Source organism: Meles meles, chromosome 2, assembly GCF_922984935.1.
Source record: "Meles meles chromosome 2, mMelMel3.1 paternal haplotype, whole genome shotgun sequence".
Lineage (NCBI taxonomy): Eukaryota > Metazoa > Chordata > Mammalia > Carnivora > Mustelidae > Meles > Meles meles.
The window spans coordinates 113,890,481-113,908,171 of NC_060067.1; the positions used below are offsets into that span (position 1 = coordinate 113,890,481).

Sequence of the window (17,691 nt, forward strand, 5' to 3'; positions counted from 1 at the left end):
CTGGGCAGCCACTGAACTGGGGAAGCAGCCATCCTGCAGGATTGCTCGGGTCCTGGCATCAGACTCACACACACAGAGGCCTGTTCCGGGTGACTCTGTGACTGGGGACTTGCGTGTGTTCCCATCTCTGCCAATAACTGACTCCTGAGAGAGTCTTCTCAAGGTTAAGTTACAGGGGTGAAGACCAGTATGACAAAGGAAGTCAGGAAGTGACCCCTTCTCACAGAAACAGGGCAAGCTCATCAAAGCAGCAGGTAGAGTCACCCAGAACCAAACAGGATCATGAGGGGGGAGACCTGCCAAGAGGGAGGACAGCCTTTGCAAAGGAAGGTAACATTTATATTTCTGAGAACAAAGAGCCGAGATGATCCTAATTCCTATGATGGCATTTCTTTCCAAGATCACTACATTTTTCTGAAGTCTAACTAAATCCTTTGACTTAAATATATTTTGTTCTTATTCTCTCATAAAGTGCATGATATTTCCTAACTCTGTGATCCAAAATCAGCTGTCTGGAAGCTGTCTTGGGGCTGAGCGCAATGTTGGGGTCACATGTTTACATGGCGATCTCTCCCTGAGGGGTATGAGGCAGGGTTGGGGGGCTTGTACCCGGCACGGTTTCCAGCAGGCCATGTGCTTTTTACTGATGTTGAATGAACGCTCTCAGGAAGATTAAGGAGACGAAAGTATTTAACCGTAAAGCTATATCCTACTGATTCATACGTTTGTTATTTTTATGTCCTTTTCCTTCTGTGTATCGTATGTATAATAAAATGATTTCATGCTGAAGGAATTCAGAAAATCAAGCCTTTTGAAATACAAGTTACAGCATATTTTTAAGTGGGGTCTGTTACAACATGTCTGAGATTATGACAGTGAAAAACGTAACAATACAGAACACCAGCCTGACTAGTGTGTCAAGTGGGCTTGCTTCTTCTTTCTCCTGATATAAGATTTATATAGTTGCCCCTTGAACACTGTGGGAGTTATAGGCACTGAACCCCAGGCAGTTGAAAAATCTGCATATAACTTTTGACTTCCCAAAAACTTGACTACTAATAGCCTCCCGCTGACTGAAAACCTTACCAATGACATGAATAGCCAATTAACACGTGTTGTATGTTGTATGTATTTTGCATGGTGTTCTTGCCATAAAGTAAGCTAGAGAAAAGAAAATGCTATTAAGAAAATCGTAAGGATGATCAAATACATTTGCAGTCAAGTCCTATCCTTGTCGGAAAAACCTGGTGTGGAAGAGAACACGTGTAACTCAAACCTGTATGTGGATTTGCAGTAGGTGTCAAGTCATCTCTGACTTGTGTGGTTTTAGATGGTTGTAGTTTCCAAGGAGGTGTTTTATTTATCACTTACAATATCTTTAATTCACTTTAGTATTTTTAATTTGTGGTTTGGCTATGGTCTCCTCCTTTATTTTGTTATTTTCCTTGAAGTCGAACACCCTGAGTGTGAGATCTGTTGCCACTTCTCGGGAAGAACATTAAATTTAAGTTTGGTAAGGATTCTTCTTACTGAATCACTTATTCTAGGGCTGATTTCTCCCAGAGCTAGCAGTGAAAAGACATCTGCCCAAGTCAGTGTCTCGAAAATGGCCTCACACTCCCCAGGCCCAATGAACTTTGGAGGCCAAAAAGATAATAATATTTTTGTGTTTATTCATCTTGGCTCATCCTTTTAACCTTATGTGTATTTTATAATGTGATACCGTAATTTACTGACGTGTTACTATATCATTTATAAAGAAGCATAAAATGCATGCTCAATTTTTTGACTGATAGGCATATGCAGTCAGATATGTTTGGAGAGAGACCTCTGCTGTAAACATGGGTACATCCCAAAAGGGAGTTTATCTTTCACCAGGGTTCGTGTCTAATCAAAGGGGACAAAAAAGTTAGGTTCTCCCAGCTCTGTGCAGCCACTTTGTGTCATTCCTGGTTGATGGAAAAACAGAGAGCTTAAGACTATAGAGATGTGATCTCTAGCTCCATTATCTTTAAAATAAATGACATCTTACTGCGGTGCCTGGGTGGCTCAGTCAGTTAAGCTTCCAACTCTTGATTTTGGCTCAAGTCATGATCTCGGGGTTATGAGATCAAGCCCGTTGTCTGGCTCCATGATCAGCAGGCAGTCTACTAGGGATTCTCTCTCCCTCTGCCCCTCCCCACCCCCACTCTCCTTCTCTAAAATAAATAAGTAAATCTTTAAATCTTTAAAATAAAATAAAATAATATAAAATGGCATTTTACTTGGTACTTTCAAAAAAGGCTCAAGCCAACGCCATCTTTCCCCATTAGTGAGAACTCTTAATTATGCCTTTTGAGGTGAATGCGAAGAAACCAAGGACTGAGTCCCATTCTTGGGCTGACTCCCACCCAGACTCCTCATTCAAATGTGGTATTAGATTTCTTGACTTCAAGGTCATGGCCAATAGGCAGTTTAGGTTTTTTTCAGTAGTCCTCCCTGCCAAGAAAACTGATAATGTTCTCCATATCCTCCAGCAATCTATGTTGATTGTAGGAATGGGGTGTGGATTATACATTGTTGGGTACAATTTCCTCCCAGAATACAATGCATCTTCTTTTAGACATCCCAGGGAGATAATTTGGACATAATGAAGATCTATAGTAATCAGATAATTACTATCGATTGCTCTTTAGACGTCTTGATGAGGTAATTAGGGTGTACTGGAAAGAAGCTAGAACTGATTGATTGGCATGACTGTAATCTCAAAGATTTCTAATTATGTTTCTTTTCTTCTAATGGCTTATAAACAAACATCATTTTAGCTTTAGAATTTGTCAGGTGCCAGGTTCACTGGGAACATCAGCTTTCTCTATTATGCTAACTAGACACCAAACATGATCAACATAAGCTCATTATGCCTTGCTGCTGAAGCAGAAGAAGCTGCAATTAACCCTCGCTTTTCTTATTCATCTTCATTTCCACATGGCCAGATCCTTGTCGAGGAATGGAGTGTGAAGTGTTCCACGAGGAACATGTGCGACTCTGCGTTGGGTAGACCTGTATGGCTTATTGGGGACCCTCAGAGCCTGCTGAGCTGTAGACACAGAGAGCCAGGGCACAACATATGTGTCCTGGTGGCCGACTGGCTGGCTGGGGGTTGGCTGACTGCTCAAACTCCTGTCACAAGTAATAGCTACTCATCAGCCAGCAAGGTTGAATCCTCTCGGTGTAAATATTCCGAAGCAGCTGGACCGTGCCCGTCTCTCCGTCAATGTGCTGTTGCCTCATCGCTTCCATTAAACACTAATTAGAGGAATCCATGCCTGAGACCATATTCCACATTACCCTAATATTCCCTACACCTTACAAGACCTTTCAGCAGCTTGCATTTTTCAGAATAGTGGCCTGACTCAAAGATGATGGATGCTAAGAACCACTACGAAGCAGCTAAAAATGAGCTGTTTACATCTAATCAATGATGTTGGTAAGCTCTGCACTTACTGGGCTACATGTGTGTGGGTTAGAATTCATTCAGCAAATGCAGAGTGGATGTATTTCTGGGTAAGAGCCAATCTGGTCCCCACACTCACAATTCTCTGCTGTGATCCATCTGCATTCCGTACTCTGGTAGGTGCCCAACACGTGCGTGTGGAATGACCTGAATGGGTGCTACGTTATGGAACCCCCTGCTTCCAGCTGGAAATGTCCCCAAGAAAGAAGATCATGTTTTCCTTTTGTATATATTTTTTTAAATCCATTATTTCCCCGAACCCTTAAAAAGGAAAGAAAGGTCACAAATTGCCTACACATGTGTGTCACTGAAACTTTCAGAGCACGATGAGAGTGGAGTGCGCAGGGATGGTTCTGATGACAAAGGAGACTCAGCATATTTTGTTCATTGATAACTTATGCTTTGCTGCTATTCGGATAATTGCAGCTGTACTTCGAAATGCTTCGTTAACTCCCATTAGCTTGTTTGAGGAATGAAAGTCTATTTAGAATTTGTCTTCATGTTACATCTTTATAGTTTAAGTAAAGTTATATAGCAAATTTTTTGATCAGCCACAGCTCTTGAGAAATGAGGTATTCTTTTCCATCTTTAATCTGAGTGACTGTCTAGTTCAGTATTTGGTACTGACAGAACTTCCTAATCTGTATTAGTATATTTTCCTCTAATCGGACAGATAATGAGTATATTTTATTTTAGTTTTTGATAATTGGGAATTGTGCAACAAATAATTCGTAGGCAAAAGTGTTATTATTTCTATAGGTAAAGAAACTACAAAAAAAAAAATTGAAAGGAAAAAGAAAAGTGCCAAATGCGTTCCGAGTCTTTACTTGTTGGCTGGTTTTGCCAAGTCCAAGACATGGGTTTGTTTTCTAGTGATTTGCCCTTTTCCCCAAAAGTTCATTGAAAATCTACTTACTTTAACTGCTTATTTATATTTCTGCCTGTTTTTCCTTTCATTTGGAATTCTTCCCATTTGGGGTTCTGATTGTGATTTTCCAGGATTTGATTAAATCTTCCACTTGTCCATCGGGAAATGCAGACTGTCCCGAATTTGCCTCACAACATATGATGCAGGTTGCTGAGAGAGTTGATGGTCAGGAGAACTGAGTCAGACACAAGCTGGCAGGGACTTCAGTTGGAGGGTCTCCAGGCTGCAGAAGTGGGAATGTGCATGAGTTAGTTGTTGAGTGGGGGAGGCGCGGTGAGGAACATACTCATTTGTTGAGAGAGCCAGCCCGCAGAAGTCATACGATTCAGAGATTTGCTTTTGACTTTGGGCATGTCATTGTAGGAAGTACTGCAGCTTGAGAGACAGATGGGAGGACAGCTCCTAGAAGAACCTAAGGCTCTCCATTTTAAAGGCAGCACCCACAACCTGCGCCTGTCGATTCATGATATCACCCATTCGCTCTGGAAAAGTAAATTGCTGGCGAAATACCAGGTAAGGTTCCCGAGCTGAACCAAAGGATTGGAGACAGCTCCAAGAAAGAGGTCTAAAATTATTTAAACATGAGAATTCCTTTCCTTGAAATTAATTTTCTATCAGTACTTGTTTCTCCAAAATGGTATAGAGTTATTTCGGATTTCTGAAAAATACTTCAGAATATTTGAAAGAATTTTTCTTAATTCTCCTTCAAATAATTGTACTCTCATTGTTTTATTTTTAGTAAAAGGACTTCCAAGTCCATCATTTCACTTCATTTTCAGAATAAATGCTAGCATTGAATTGATTAAAAAAGAACCTCAAAAAAATGCATTCCTAAGGAAAAAGGGAAAACAGTGTTATTCCCCCCCTGCTGTGACACAAATTAGACCTCAGCCTTGTTAAGAAATACCTTTACCTTGAAAACTTGTAAGTAATACCAATTTGAAAATTGAAATAGCACCTAAAAATAAAATCTGATCAGGATTTTATTAGATAACAGCATAAAAATACTGGTCCAAAGTCTCACTGCGTGGACACATGGGAAAAGCAGAGGCCTCTCCAGGGATTGTCACCAGCCCCCCAGCTTCTCTGCGCCTTAGCTCCCAGGAGGCTGTGCGACAGGATCTCTAGCCTCACACCCAATCTCAGGAGATGCAGACGCACTTGGATAAGCTGCGAGTCTGTGTCTACACACATGCGAATCCAGTCCCACACCTCAAGGCCACAACTCCACTGACTGACTTTCTGATAGAAGTCAGAGGACATATTAAGAGTGAAGGGAAGATTTCCAGCTCATTCTTGGTCTTGTAGGGCTAGTACTTACCCATAAGTCATGGGAAACAAACCTGCTAGCTTGCTAACACTCCGAAGCTTTCATAGGGCTGTCTACCAGACTCTTCTGTGTAATTCAGCACTCAGTAGTGGCATCTGGCTTTTGACTTTCTCATTAGATCTCTCCCTTTGCTTTCTTCTCGCCCTTCTTTGCAACTGCCCCAAAGCCCCATAAATCTTTCCCTTTTGTGAGCAATAGCCTTTGTGCAATCATAACGGAAAATACTATTTTAATAATAATGATAATCTGACAGTAGTTCAAGCCAAGCCTGCCTGAATTCTTACCATCTGCCAGACACCCGTGTACTTTGATTTACCCCATGTCACCCCAGCCGGTCTATGATTAGGTACTCTTTCGCTTACTTTTTCACAGATAAGGAAACTAAGGCATGGGAAAGTTTACTTACCCCACAGCACCAAGTAAGCAAAGGGAGGGTGTTCTAATTTATACTGAATTGGGCTCCAGAACCTCTGTTCTTAACCACCATATTCTCCCCACTTTATTGTTATTATTATTATTATTATTATTTTAATGTATCACCCTTTTCTTTCCTTTATGGAAGCAAGATTCTAGGATGGGCTCTGAACGTGGTCCAGACTTTCAGAAAATTTATTTCTGTTAGAGGCTGGGTCCTTTTTAGGCTAAGGATTTTCCGCGGCAGCTCCCCGGGCCCGCAGTGTTCTGCTTGCAGGGAGTTTTGGTTTTCCCCTGTCCTGTGTGGAGGGAGTGCACAGGCATGAAAGGGAACTGGATCAGTGCTTTACCCTTTAGACTTTCTTTGCTTTTCTCCAGAATACCACGGCAGGGATTCCTTTTAATGAGCAATGACTGGAGTGTGTAGGTTTTATTTTGGGAAATCGCTAAACTTTTGAAAAACCACTTACAATGGCTTCTTTTGTAAATGACGAAGCAGTGGCAGACTGGTTAGGAATATGGATTCTGGAGTCCAACTCCCGTGGGTTCGTAGCTCTGCCCCTTAGGAGCTGTGGGATTGGGGGAGGGCAGTGTTTAACGTCTCTGGACCTCGTTATTTTTCATCCGAAAAGTGGGTTGGGATGTCCTTACGCACGGGCCTGTCGCGAGGATTAAATAAGGTAACGTGTACTTCTGAGAAAAGTACTTGGCAGGCAGTGTCTGAGAGTTGTTTTCAGTGTTAGTCGCTCATCGGTAGTTAACATGGTTATATCCTTTAGGAAATTCCTTTTTATCATATCTGGAGTGGGTCTCAAAGAAACCTCCACTGCACATTCACGCTGGAAAGATTTAGCCTGAACACAGCGGAGCTGGTCTGCAAACTGTGCGTGCGGCAGGTGGAAGGAGAAGGGCAGATCTTCCAGCTCAGCTGCACCGTGTCAGAGGTAAGAAGCTCTTGCCTGCCTCAGCGGTCAGGGGAGACAGTGACGGGGGAAGGAAGGACAGGTGTGGAAGGTGAAGGCGTCTCAGCCGGGGCCAGGTGGAGAGTCCTGAAACGTACTGTCTAGGTCCTATTTAGTAATACAATAATATTTTTAACGAACACACAGAGCTAGATTTATATAAAAGAAAAGGATAGGAAATCCTTTTCAAAAAACAAGCTTTTTCTATCTCAGGACATGAACTTTAAGGATCATGTTCTAACTTTTAGTTAGAATTTCAAGGGTAGGGTAGAATGGAGGTGGCGTGCGCATGGAGTCACTTTTCCTGAAGCCTCCCTTGGTACGCCGTGTTCTCCTCATCCTCCTTTTGAACAGTAGAAACCCTCCACACTGGAGGAACAAAGGAAAAAGTGTAAGCCAAATGGTCAGAAGGCAGCATTTCCCAGGGCCTCGCAGAGCCAAGCTCCGAGCCCCTGACTAAACCACAAAGAGCAGGAATGTCATATTTTAAAACTACAGGGGGACAGGCGCTGATTTAAAAGACTCCTTCTCCCTCACTCTCTCATGCACAGTGACGAATGAAATGTCACTCCGCGCGGTGTGTCTCGCGCTCCATGTTGTATTTAAAGACTGTCTTCCTTGGCAAACCAAGCACGGGGAGAACATGTGAGGCTCCAGGACGCTCTGTCCCTCTTTCCCACAGCCTGCCGAGAGCCGTGGCCACTGTTTCCTGCTGTAGTTCCATGAGACTTTTGACTCATAAACAACTTTAGTCACAGACCCCGGTGACATTCATAAGGCATGATCTCGGTGTCAGGGCACCATGGCAACCGCCAGGCCCTCGGAGGCGCAGGCCCTATCTCCCAGGCACACAGCACCACCCCTGCTGGCTCCGGAGGGTGTTTTCACTTTCCAGGCCCAGCAGGTCTGCAAAGTTCAATAACCACCCAGCTCCAGTGACAACAAAGGCTGCGGAATTTTGGAGCGGGGCGAGGACGTCTGCTCCTTTGATGCTTGCCTTCAGTTCAGTGTGAACGTTGGCTGCGTGATGAAAAGCTGGATGAGGCGCGGCGGCCTCAAGTGAAAGGGAGCTGTTCAGCGGCCCCCGCCCTCCCCCAGCCCCCCCGTGACGGCCATTGCTGGGCAAAGGCCGCTTTCTGCAAAGTGTGATCACCACTTAAGGACTTTCATCCTTGTGCCAACGTAGAGGAGAGATGATTTCTTTTGCAACTCGGTGGCAGTCTGAGAGGCCAATCTTCAGACCCGCCAGAGGCCTTTGGCCGCACGTGTGACAGACAAGCACGTTTCTCTGAGGGAGGGGCAAGAAATGACTGGAGTCAGATGACTTTGGGGATTATGGGGCACTCTGCTGCTTTTACTTCTGGGTCACTGAGTTCCACCACTGTGGTTAGCATTTGAATGCGGGTGCATGCGGCCCACAGAGGGGAGAGGTGTGGGGCTGGGTACTGATGTTGAGGAACAAGGCTCAGCTCTGAACAATTGATTCTGGAGAGCCCTGAGCTCCGGATCCTCATCAAAAGCTCCAAGTAGGGGTACATTGTGACTGACAAACCGTAACCAAACAGAGAAAAGACGCCATTTGTGGTGTCTTTCTCCTGCACGGCCCTCCTTCCTAGGGTCACAGGGCTAGCTGACAGGTGGGCCGGGGTTGCAGTTCCAAAGCGCTCTCTTCCAAGAATGAGCTGACTTGCCAGGAATGCGCTGCACCCTCCCCCCCCCCCCACCACCCACCGCTCAAGGCACTCACCAGCAGTCATTTATAAAGCCGTGGCCCTTGGCCTCTCTAGTCAGGAAGGACCTGTTGCCCCCCAGGGAGACCAGGCTGTGCTTGACAGAGACCGTGGGGATGTCAAGAGTCTGCCAATTGTTCCTCACTGAGTGCTTTGGCCAGAGATGCCTTAACAAGAGACAAAGCCTTTAGTCTCATAGAGGTGAAGTTTAAGAATTGAAAATGTCTCAAAGAGTAAAAGCAGGGGCATGAGTGCATGCCCGAATGTAAATAATGAAAGGTTTTACTTTTCTTTTTTTTTAAGAAGGATACGGGGGGGGGAGTCATAACAGGGAAGCGAGGGAAATTTAAAGTCTAGTCAGGCCTTCTACTTAGCATTAGCTATGCACAGAGACCTATGGTAGGAAATTCCCAAATGGACAGTTCCATGCAGATATGGCAATCACTTCACCCATCTTGCCTCAGGTTCGTCATGTGTAAACTGGTACCGTAATAAAGGAAGAACTGTGAGGAACGAATGAGTGAATATTAGTGCACTGAGCGGAACTCGGCTCATGGCCCATGTTCAGCCAGCGTTCGTCACTACTGCTACTCCCGTTGATGCTGTCAGGATGACTGAATTCTTGAGGAAACTCTGCCTCTGTAGTCTGTGGAATCTGTCATCAAATAAACTTTAGATTCCCTTTCTATCAAAATAATAAAAGAAAACCTCAGTCAGCCACTATAAAAACAAAGGAATGAGAAATAAATCTCAGTAAGTAAATGAATCAATATTAGTTCCCAGAGTAAAGAAGATGGCTTATCTTCCCAAGTGGGTTGATCACACCTTGCTTTAGTTCATCACTTTGAACCCTGGAAAAGGTGGAACTTCACGAGGCAGCATTAGCCATTTGTTTGACTAATGGATTCCCAGATACTAGTAACGATTACAGTTTCCCACTATTTGCTAGACCTGACGGCCGCTTTCCATACACTTTTTGTACATGCAGAATAATGCTTAAAATGTGCAGAGTAGCATCTGTCTGCTGAACTTATCCCATCTACTTACTCTTCAGTTTTCTATAGCCTATTTAAACGACCGTGAGGAAGAGCTAGTGTTTTGAGGTGACCTCAGGAAGAAGAGTGAGGACACGGGAGTGGAAAGTTGTGTGTCCCATGTGGCGCTGGAAATGTCTGCTGTCACCCACAGCAGCTGTTCGGCTAATGTTGAAAAATCATGTTTAACTGAGGGAATCGTGGCATCAGAGACAGATGGTACCGATATCACCAACGATTATTGTAATAAGCATTCTGTGAGAGTGAACTCTACTCTTACCTGGAAGGAAAGGAAGAACTAAGAGCAACTAAAATTTTGAGATGAAATGTAAATGTATATTTTCCTTTCACCTCCAAGCCTGTTGTCAGCCATCTGATAAGAGAGACAAGGAATTATGCCCTGGGAGGCTTGTTTCAGCCACAGAGAAAGAAAGAGGCACAGTAGCAGGGGTTAGTGACTCGGCCTTGAAGGCCCACATGAAGCGGTGAAGGTTTTTACTCACCAAGAAAAGGATGGCGACGTGAATATGTGGCAGATCCTCTGAGAGGCAGGCCTGCCTTTACCTGGCCTCTACTTCAGGATTTAATGGTGAAAGCAGCCATATTAGTAGTCCCATTTAATTGGAAGGACGCTCAACACAGAACTCTGTGGGGTGGGCTTCTATCAAGAGACAGCTTTATACTCCTTCTGTACTAGGAAACTTATTTTCTCTCGTGTCAACAAATATGACTTGAAGAGCTTCTGTGTGCAGGCCACTGTGCTGAGTATCATAGGGCTTCTGAGAATGACCAAAATACCTTCATCTCCAAGAAATTTAAAGAGTCAAAAGAAGTAACCCCTAAATATGGCCAATATGCCTAAGATAGGTGAAATGCATGCACCCGGAAAAGTGAGGCAGGAGGTCCCCGGTTGGCGGCTTTCAGTGAGTTTGCTCAGGGGAGGCCCTGGGACATGTCTTTGGTCCAGACTTTGAGGGGTTTGCCCGACCGAGATTAAGGGGAAGAATTATCAGAGGTAGAGCCTTAAAAAAAAAGGGCTCTAGGAGCAGTGAGTGGTCCAGTCTGAGACGAGTTTGAGCCATGTCCAGGCAACCAGAGAAAGGGATGGGTCGGATTGTCAAGTCAGGGGGACAGGGCCCCTACTCCGTGTGAGACACAGCTCTGCACTCCACAGGCCTCGGCTCTGAGGCCTCATACCAGCCAGTGAGGTAATTACCACATTGTGTGATTAAAATGGGGATTCCATGTGGAAGCAGGAGCATTCAAATCTTCTTAATAAGAGAGAGAAAAGGAGAAACATCATATATGACACTTTGGGAAGGTGAGTCTGACAGGCCGGGATAGACCACGGGTGCGCAGTAAGGAAATGCTGTGAGCAACAGCGAGAAGAATCTCTGGGGACAGAAGTCAGAGCTCCAAAAGCAGATACGTCCCGGTGCCAACCTGATCTTCACTGCCACCACCGGATGGTCACATCTGGGGCTATGGTGGCTTTCCTTCTAGGCCCTGTCGTTACTGTCCACATACGATGGATCTCAGCATGAGTGATGGCACTAAGTTGTAGAAATACAATGATTTTTCTTCACCCCCACTTTTTTTTTTTTTTTTTGCCTAATACTAATGATGAAGCACTTTGGTTCAGAAATCCCCAACACAAATCCATTGATAAAACACCACCACCTGCCCCCACGTCACTTTTTTGGGCCCCCACATTGAAGCCCTGTACCCTGGAGGTCAGACACCCTCTCTCCTCGGGGTCCCCTGGAAGGAGCTCTGCCAGGTGTGGGGAAAGAGCTGCAGGCCACATCCCCATTCTGGGACTCCAGCCTCCATTTCATGCTGATGTGTTTCTTTCATACCAGTCTTTTAACTGGCACGTGCTGGAGTTAACACAAAGGAGCGCGTGGACTCCTCAAAGGCTTAGTCTGCCAGTTTGGGGGTATTGAGGCTAAATACCACAATGACAGCCAACACCCCCATGTGTATCACAGCAAAGAATTTGTTTCGCTCTAATGTGCCCTCCAAGCCCCTGGATGGACCCCGCACTGCCTAGCAGGGAGCCTTCACTGTCAGCCCCAGAATCCAGAGCATGCTGTCGGTCTACACTGAGACACAGATCACAGTGATCCCCATGGGGCAACCAGGCTTGGGGGGCTCTGGGCAGGGTGGCACTGCCCCCCCCTGAGCTGAGCACTCTGCATGGGACCAGAGACTTCATGACAACTCAGACTGTATGTGGCCAGTTTATCCCGCAGCTGCTAATTATGTACACCAAGAAGTTACCTGCTTTCAAAGAGAGAGAGAGAGAGGTGACATTTAAAGTAGATTAAGTAGATTTTCTTTTATTGCTTTAATAGTTCCCAGACAACATTTGCTTTTGCTCTTCCAACCAGCAGAAGTGATCAGAAAATGATTAGAGTTTCTCCTGCAGATGAAATTCAGATTTCGCATTTGTGCTGTTTTATGAGCTGAAACTATTTTAAGAGCCAATTTATGGTTTTCTCTCCTAAAATTAGATTTAACCAAAATAAGGGTGTACGGCAATTGGAGGATACCATTAGCGCTGGCCCTAAGGCAATCTACTGCGTTCACCATTTTCTTTAAAAAATTAGTCTTAATTTGATATCATTTGGAGGAGGGCTGTGTTCCACTTCCTTCAACAAAAGCAGAACCGGCCCTACTTCTGCAGAGGTTGGAGAGAGATTGACGTGGGCGTTCCCCTCAGGGTGACACAGTTTCTAGAAGCTCTGCCTTCTAATCTCAGATCTGTTCATTCTCAAAGAACTGCCCTTTTGAACATTCCTCCCCTCTTGAAATCTAAACCTTTAGGAGTATGGAGAGTCCTCTCTCCTCTTTCATCCTGAAAAGGATGACAGAAAAGGCGTTACTGTATCGCACCAGAGGTCCCACCTCACCTAGCCCAGTCCGTAGCAGAAACCTATACATCCCAGGCTGTGCAAAGGCAGCCCGGAACGTCCCTCGTGTCCTCAGCCAGGTCCCAGCTGTCGGCCGGGAAGAAGCCATTCGTACCAGGAAGAAGAATAGCACTCATTCTCTCCTTATCGCTCAAAGCAAGGCGTTATGTCGATTGGTTCAACAGAACTTGCTTTTGTCTTTGGAGATAATGCTGTGTTGTTCTTGCGCCTGAACTTACAGGAACCCACTGGCATTGATCTGCCTCTGCTGGACCCAGCGAGCACCATCACCACCATGACCGGCCCCGGCGCTTTCAGCATTCCTCCCCCCATCCGGCAGAAGCTCTGTAGCAGCCTGGACGCCCCACAGACCAGAGGGCATGACTGGAGGATGCTGGCCCATAAGCTGAACCTGGACAGGTGGGTGTGGCCAGGTTTTCAGGACAGCTTTCTGGTAGACAGAGAGAGCCGGGGCTGGGAACTGTCAGATGGAGGGTGGCCTCTGTGGATGGGGTTGCTGTTTTTCCCATCCATCCATTTACTTTTCATTCTGCAAACCTGTATGAAGCTTCTTTGTTGTACCTTGCGTCACGGTCTTGCAACCACTCTGTGGAGAGAGATTCTGGGCTTATCTGACAAGATAAGTATCGGGTTCTGTGATCCACTTTGCAAAGCTGATGGGCTAAATCCCCTGAAATAGTAGATCCCTTCACTTAAAGTAATTGTCTTTCCTCACCTCCTGTTGAGCAAGGCCTGCCTCTGGATGCTTACTTAATTAACATGCTAATCACCACACTGACACTGAGTTATAAAAAGACCTCAGGAGCCTCCTCTTTGTGGAATGTTGCCATCACTACCAAGCACCACAAGACATGGCAGGACCTGTCAGAGATGATCAGAGCGTGGGCTGGAAAGAAAACTTAAGTGTCTCGATTTCCTGTTTAGGATACGACCCATAGCCATCTCGTCTCTGAAATTATCTTACTCAGAGTTGAAGTTGACAAAGTCAAACATCGTGTCTCCTGTCTGGGGCGGATCTAATTAAGTGTGTGCTAGTTATTTAGGACGGCTCCCTGTAAACCACAGCTCCTCCAGTGGGACCCGGCTACTCATAAGACAAATGGAGAGGCAGGAAGGGTTGGGACAAACTGCAGAGGAAACAGATCTGTACAGTTCACTGTACAGTGACACACTCTCCCATTCCCAATTACAGGTACCTGAATTACTTTGCCACCAAATCCAGCCCAACTGGCGTCATCCTGGATCTCTGGGAAGCACAGAACTTCCCAGATGGAAACTTGAGCATGCTGGCAGCCGTCCTGGAAGAAATGGGAAGGCATGAAACAGTAGCATCGTTAGCAGCAGAAGGACAGTACTGACCCACGCCGGAACTGGAAATGAAGGGCGGGAATGCACCGGGGTTCTGTGGCCATCCAGGGCTTGGCCATTGAGAAGGAAATCCAGAATATACCACGACCGATGGGCTTCACAGGCAAGACTGCAAGCGGGAGAGAGAAGGAAAGCAGACGCAACTGCTGGACAGACAGGCCCATTCACCAGAACATCCTCACCGGAGTTAAGAACAATTGTGTAAATTTGTACCTTGACTTTAGAAATCGACCTAATTTTCCTCTTAGTTGGGCTGTATGCTGTGTGGTACAGGATCTTACAGTTTCCTAGGAAACGCTTTTTATTGCTATCCAGGTATTTGGATAAACTTTCTTAACAAACCCAATTTCTACAAACGTTGTTTACATCAAATTGGACAGGGAGGCAGACGCTGTCCATGGCTCGTTCTATTTTTGTTTAAATCATTTGAAGTTGAAGCTGTGGACGGTTTGTTGTGTCTATTTCAAATTAGTAATTCACAGAGAAATCACAGACTTTGGCTACAAACTGTGTACATCAAGTGTCTCAGATAACCCTCCCATCGGTGTTCTGTTTCTAGAACTTGTAGAACCAGTGTTACTGTTTGTATCAGGGAAGTGGAGAATCTAAGTATAAAGGAGAAATAACTAATATTCCTTATTCCTCGGGGGCACCCGTCTGGTCACCCTCTGGGAACAAAGCTGTAGCATTGCAGGGAAGACAGTGATTCATGTTTAACCACACAAACAAGCATTTCTTCACCACACGTGTGTTTGTAAGATGCAACTTGAAGTGGTTTTTTTTTTTTTATAAAGAAAGGTATCATTATTATTATCACTATTATTATTATCGATGAGTATTTACAAGTGTTCTAGTAAAAGGATTTTCTTTTAGCTTCTGTTTTTGTTAGCAGTACCGTTAGTATTTAGATATTGACTAGACCTGCCTCATCTTCTGATGGAATAAGGTGGGCATGGTCACCAGTTTATAACAGGCTTTGCTTCCTTGACTTATCTTTCTTGCATCCTTCTGCCCCAGAAACGTAGTCAATGCTTATTGGCTTTGTCAGTGTCTTCTTTCAGCTGGCTCAGGCCAGGTCTTCCTCCTCCAAGTCTTGTTGTGAGCAGCATTCCCTACTGAAGTTCACTGAACATTGTGGTTCTGTGAACTCCCGGGTACTCTGTCCACTTGAGAGGCTGTGTGCGTGGAGGACAGCCTCTGAGCTGGCAACTGGAAAACCGGTTCTCGTTCTGGGTGTGTAACTGGCTAGCTGTGTTCCCCTGGGAAAGTTATTTAACCTCACTGGACCTCAGTTTCCTGACATGTCAAATGAAGGGGGGGCAGTAGTAGGTCTTCGCAAGGTTCTAAAATGCTGATCTCCTACAGTGAGGTCTCTAGTCTCCTTCATCAGTCCGAGGACCACCATGGACTCTGACCTGGATCATTGAAGGAGTCAGCTAGTCTCTTGCCCAGGCTACAGTCTGCCTTCCAAACAGTTCCAGCTTGGAAGAGGAGGATTCTAACCTGTAACCTATTTCTCACACTTTAAAGCCTTGTCTTTGACAGCTTGCCAAGAGATAGCATCCCTTTATTATCATTTTCTTTCCTTTCTTGGGACCACTTGTCCTCCTGATTGCAAATTATGTTCTATTATTGTCTTAATCAGACTTTTTAAAATTAAAAAAATGAACTGAGAAGTAAGGAGTCAAAAGACTACTTTGTATAAACTATGGTATTTCCTTAGAACTGTCACGGGCTCTTTGTGTTAACCCAGGGACTCAATTCATTCAGCAAGTGGGAAATAAAGGGTCCGCAGCCCAGTAGCCAAAGCACGATTGACTACAAGCATGGATGCGGGTGAATCAGAACCTTCGGAACATGGCTGTAGTCCACTTTTGGGCTGGAGGTATACACGTCGCTGACTAGAGTTGAATTAGAAATCATTCTGTATGTTTTCCTCCTTCTTTACACATGTATTTCCTCTTCTATTTTGCTGACTTCTTGATATTCCCAAGACTCCTCCATCCCCCTCATTGAGGAACTACTGATAATCTGGTACGGAGCCTCTGTTCTCACCCCTTCTGTTTCTTATCTTCTGTCTCTCTCAGGCCACCGTCTGCATCACACATCCATAGATGCTATGCTAATGTGAAAGGAAGAGTTTGCAGTAGTAAGTTCAGTGGATAATGTTTGCACCGACGTGTATTTGACCAAAAGATAGCATCACTGTATTCTACATAAAAAGATTTCTAAATACATATTTTTTTAAAAGGAGGAGGAGGAGGAAAGAGAGCTATTGACCATTACTTCAATTTGAAATAACTTCTCAAGATTTGCTCATCGCTCCTGGCTTGGGATCTGTCATCTACAGAAATCAAGAATTAGAAATCTGAAGAATGCTCAGAAGAGCTTCTATGCCTTGTGAAAAGGGAAGAGTGTTGATTCCTTCTACGTGAGGTACCCATCTGTCATAGAACCTGTTATGTTTCCCATCGAGTGAATGGCAACTCCCTTACGTACAACACACCATTTATGTTCAATAATTTTCACTACAAATTCTGATTTCCTTCTCCTTTGGAGTAAAATAATAGCTGTTAGATTGCTTTCAAACTTAGAAGGTCCGTATTCAACAGTTCATTTCATAGAGAGCCCTTCATCATTCTATGTGACATGTCCCGCCTTTGATTCCTAGGGCTCCCATGTGGCTTATTGGGAAAGACCAGCTTACTTCCTTTGGACCGAAAAAGCCCCACCTAGCACTTGTGCATGGTGCCATCTAGTGGTGCACAATGCGATCTACCCTGAGTTTTAAAAAATTCATAAAAGTTGACAAAGGGAATTAATAGCTGAAGGGTCAATGGGACCTTTATGGCAGATAGCTGTGGGTGAATTTTCACTTCAAGTATATAGTTTTCTTATTGTTACACTCTTTCACTTAAAATACCCATACCAAAATTACATCGAGGCTACTATGTCATTAACTCCTTCGCACACCACAGGTCTGGAGTTAGTTTTTGGTAATAGAAATGATAGAACTACATAAATATCTGTATAAAACAGTTTCTGAAGAGTTGTCATTTTGAACATTTACATTTGTTTTTAAAGATTTTATTTATTTATTTGACAGACAGATATCACAAGTAGGCAGAGAGACAGGCGGTGGGGGGTGGGGAGCAGGCTCCCTGCTGAGCAGAGACCCCCCCACCCCCGATGCGGGGGGCTCGATCCAAGGACCCCAGGATCCTGACCTGAGCTGAAGGCAGAGGCTTTAACCCACTGAGCCACCCAGGCGCTCCCCGAACATTTACATTTTTGATTGGGCTTTATATGTTTTAAATCTCCTTACTTTTAGTTCACTAATATTTATTTTTGGAAATGTAAGAAGCATTCACTTCGAAATGTTGTATATATGCAAAGGAGAGAACTGTGTCTAAGGAAGCCACAGTTGTGATTACTAATGCAGGACTAGGAAGAAGCTTCGTTTCTTCTGAGTCAGGCTGTCTCAAGGCAGAGGTTT

At 44.7% G+C, this 17,691-nt stretch overlaps 1 protein-coding gene across 3 annotated transcripts in view; it reads left to right on the forward strand.

Moving 5' to 3' along the window:
• Positions 1 to 17,325, forward strand: part of UNC5C (unc-5 netrin receptor C) — a 350,685-nt gene extending 333,360 nt beyond the window's left edge. For all 3 annotated transcript variants that reach the window (XM_045998229.1, XM_045998230.1, XM_045998231.1), the window contains 4 exons: positions 4,785 to 4,934; positions 6,945 to 7,109; positions 13,048 to 13,226; positions 14,020 to 17,325. In XM_045998229.1, coding sequence (XP_045854185.1) covers positions 4,785 to 4,934; positions 6,945 to 7,109; positions 13,048 to 13,226; positions 14,020 to 14,185 — 660 coding nt within the window. In that variant the 3' untranslated portion in view covers positions 14,186 to 17,325. The remainder of the gene's footprint in view (positions 1 to 4,784; positions 4,935 to 6,944; positions 7,110 to 13,047; positions 13,227 to 14,019) is intronic.
• The last annotated feature ends 366 nt before the right edge of the window (positions 17,326 to 17,691 follow it).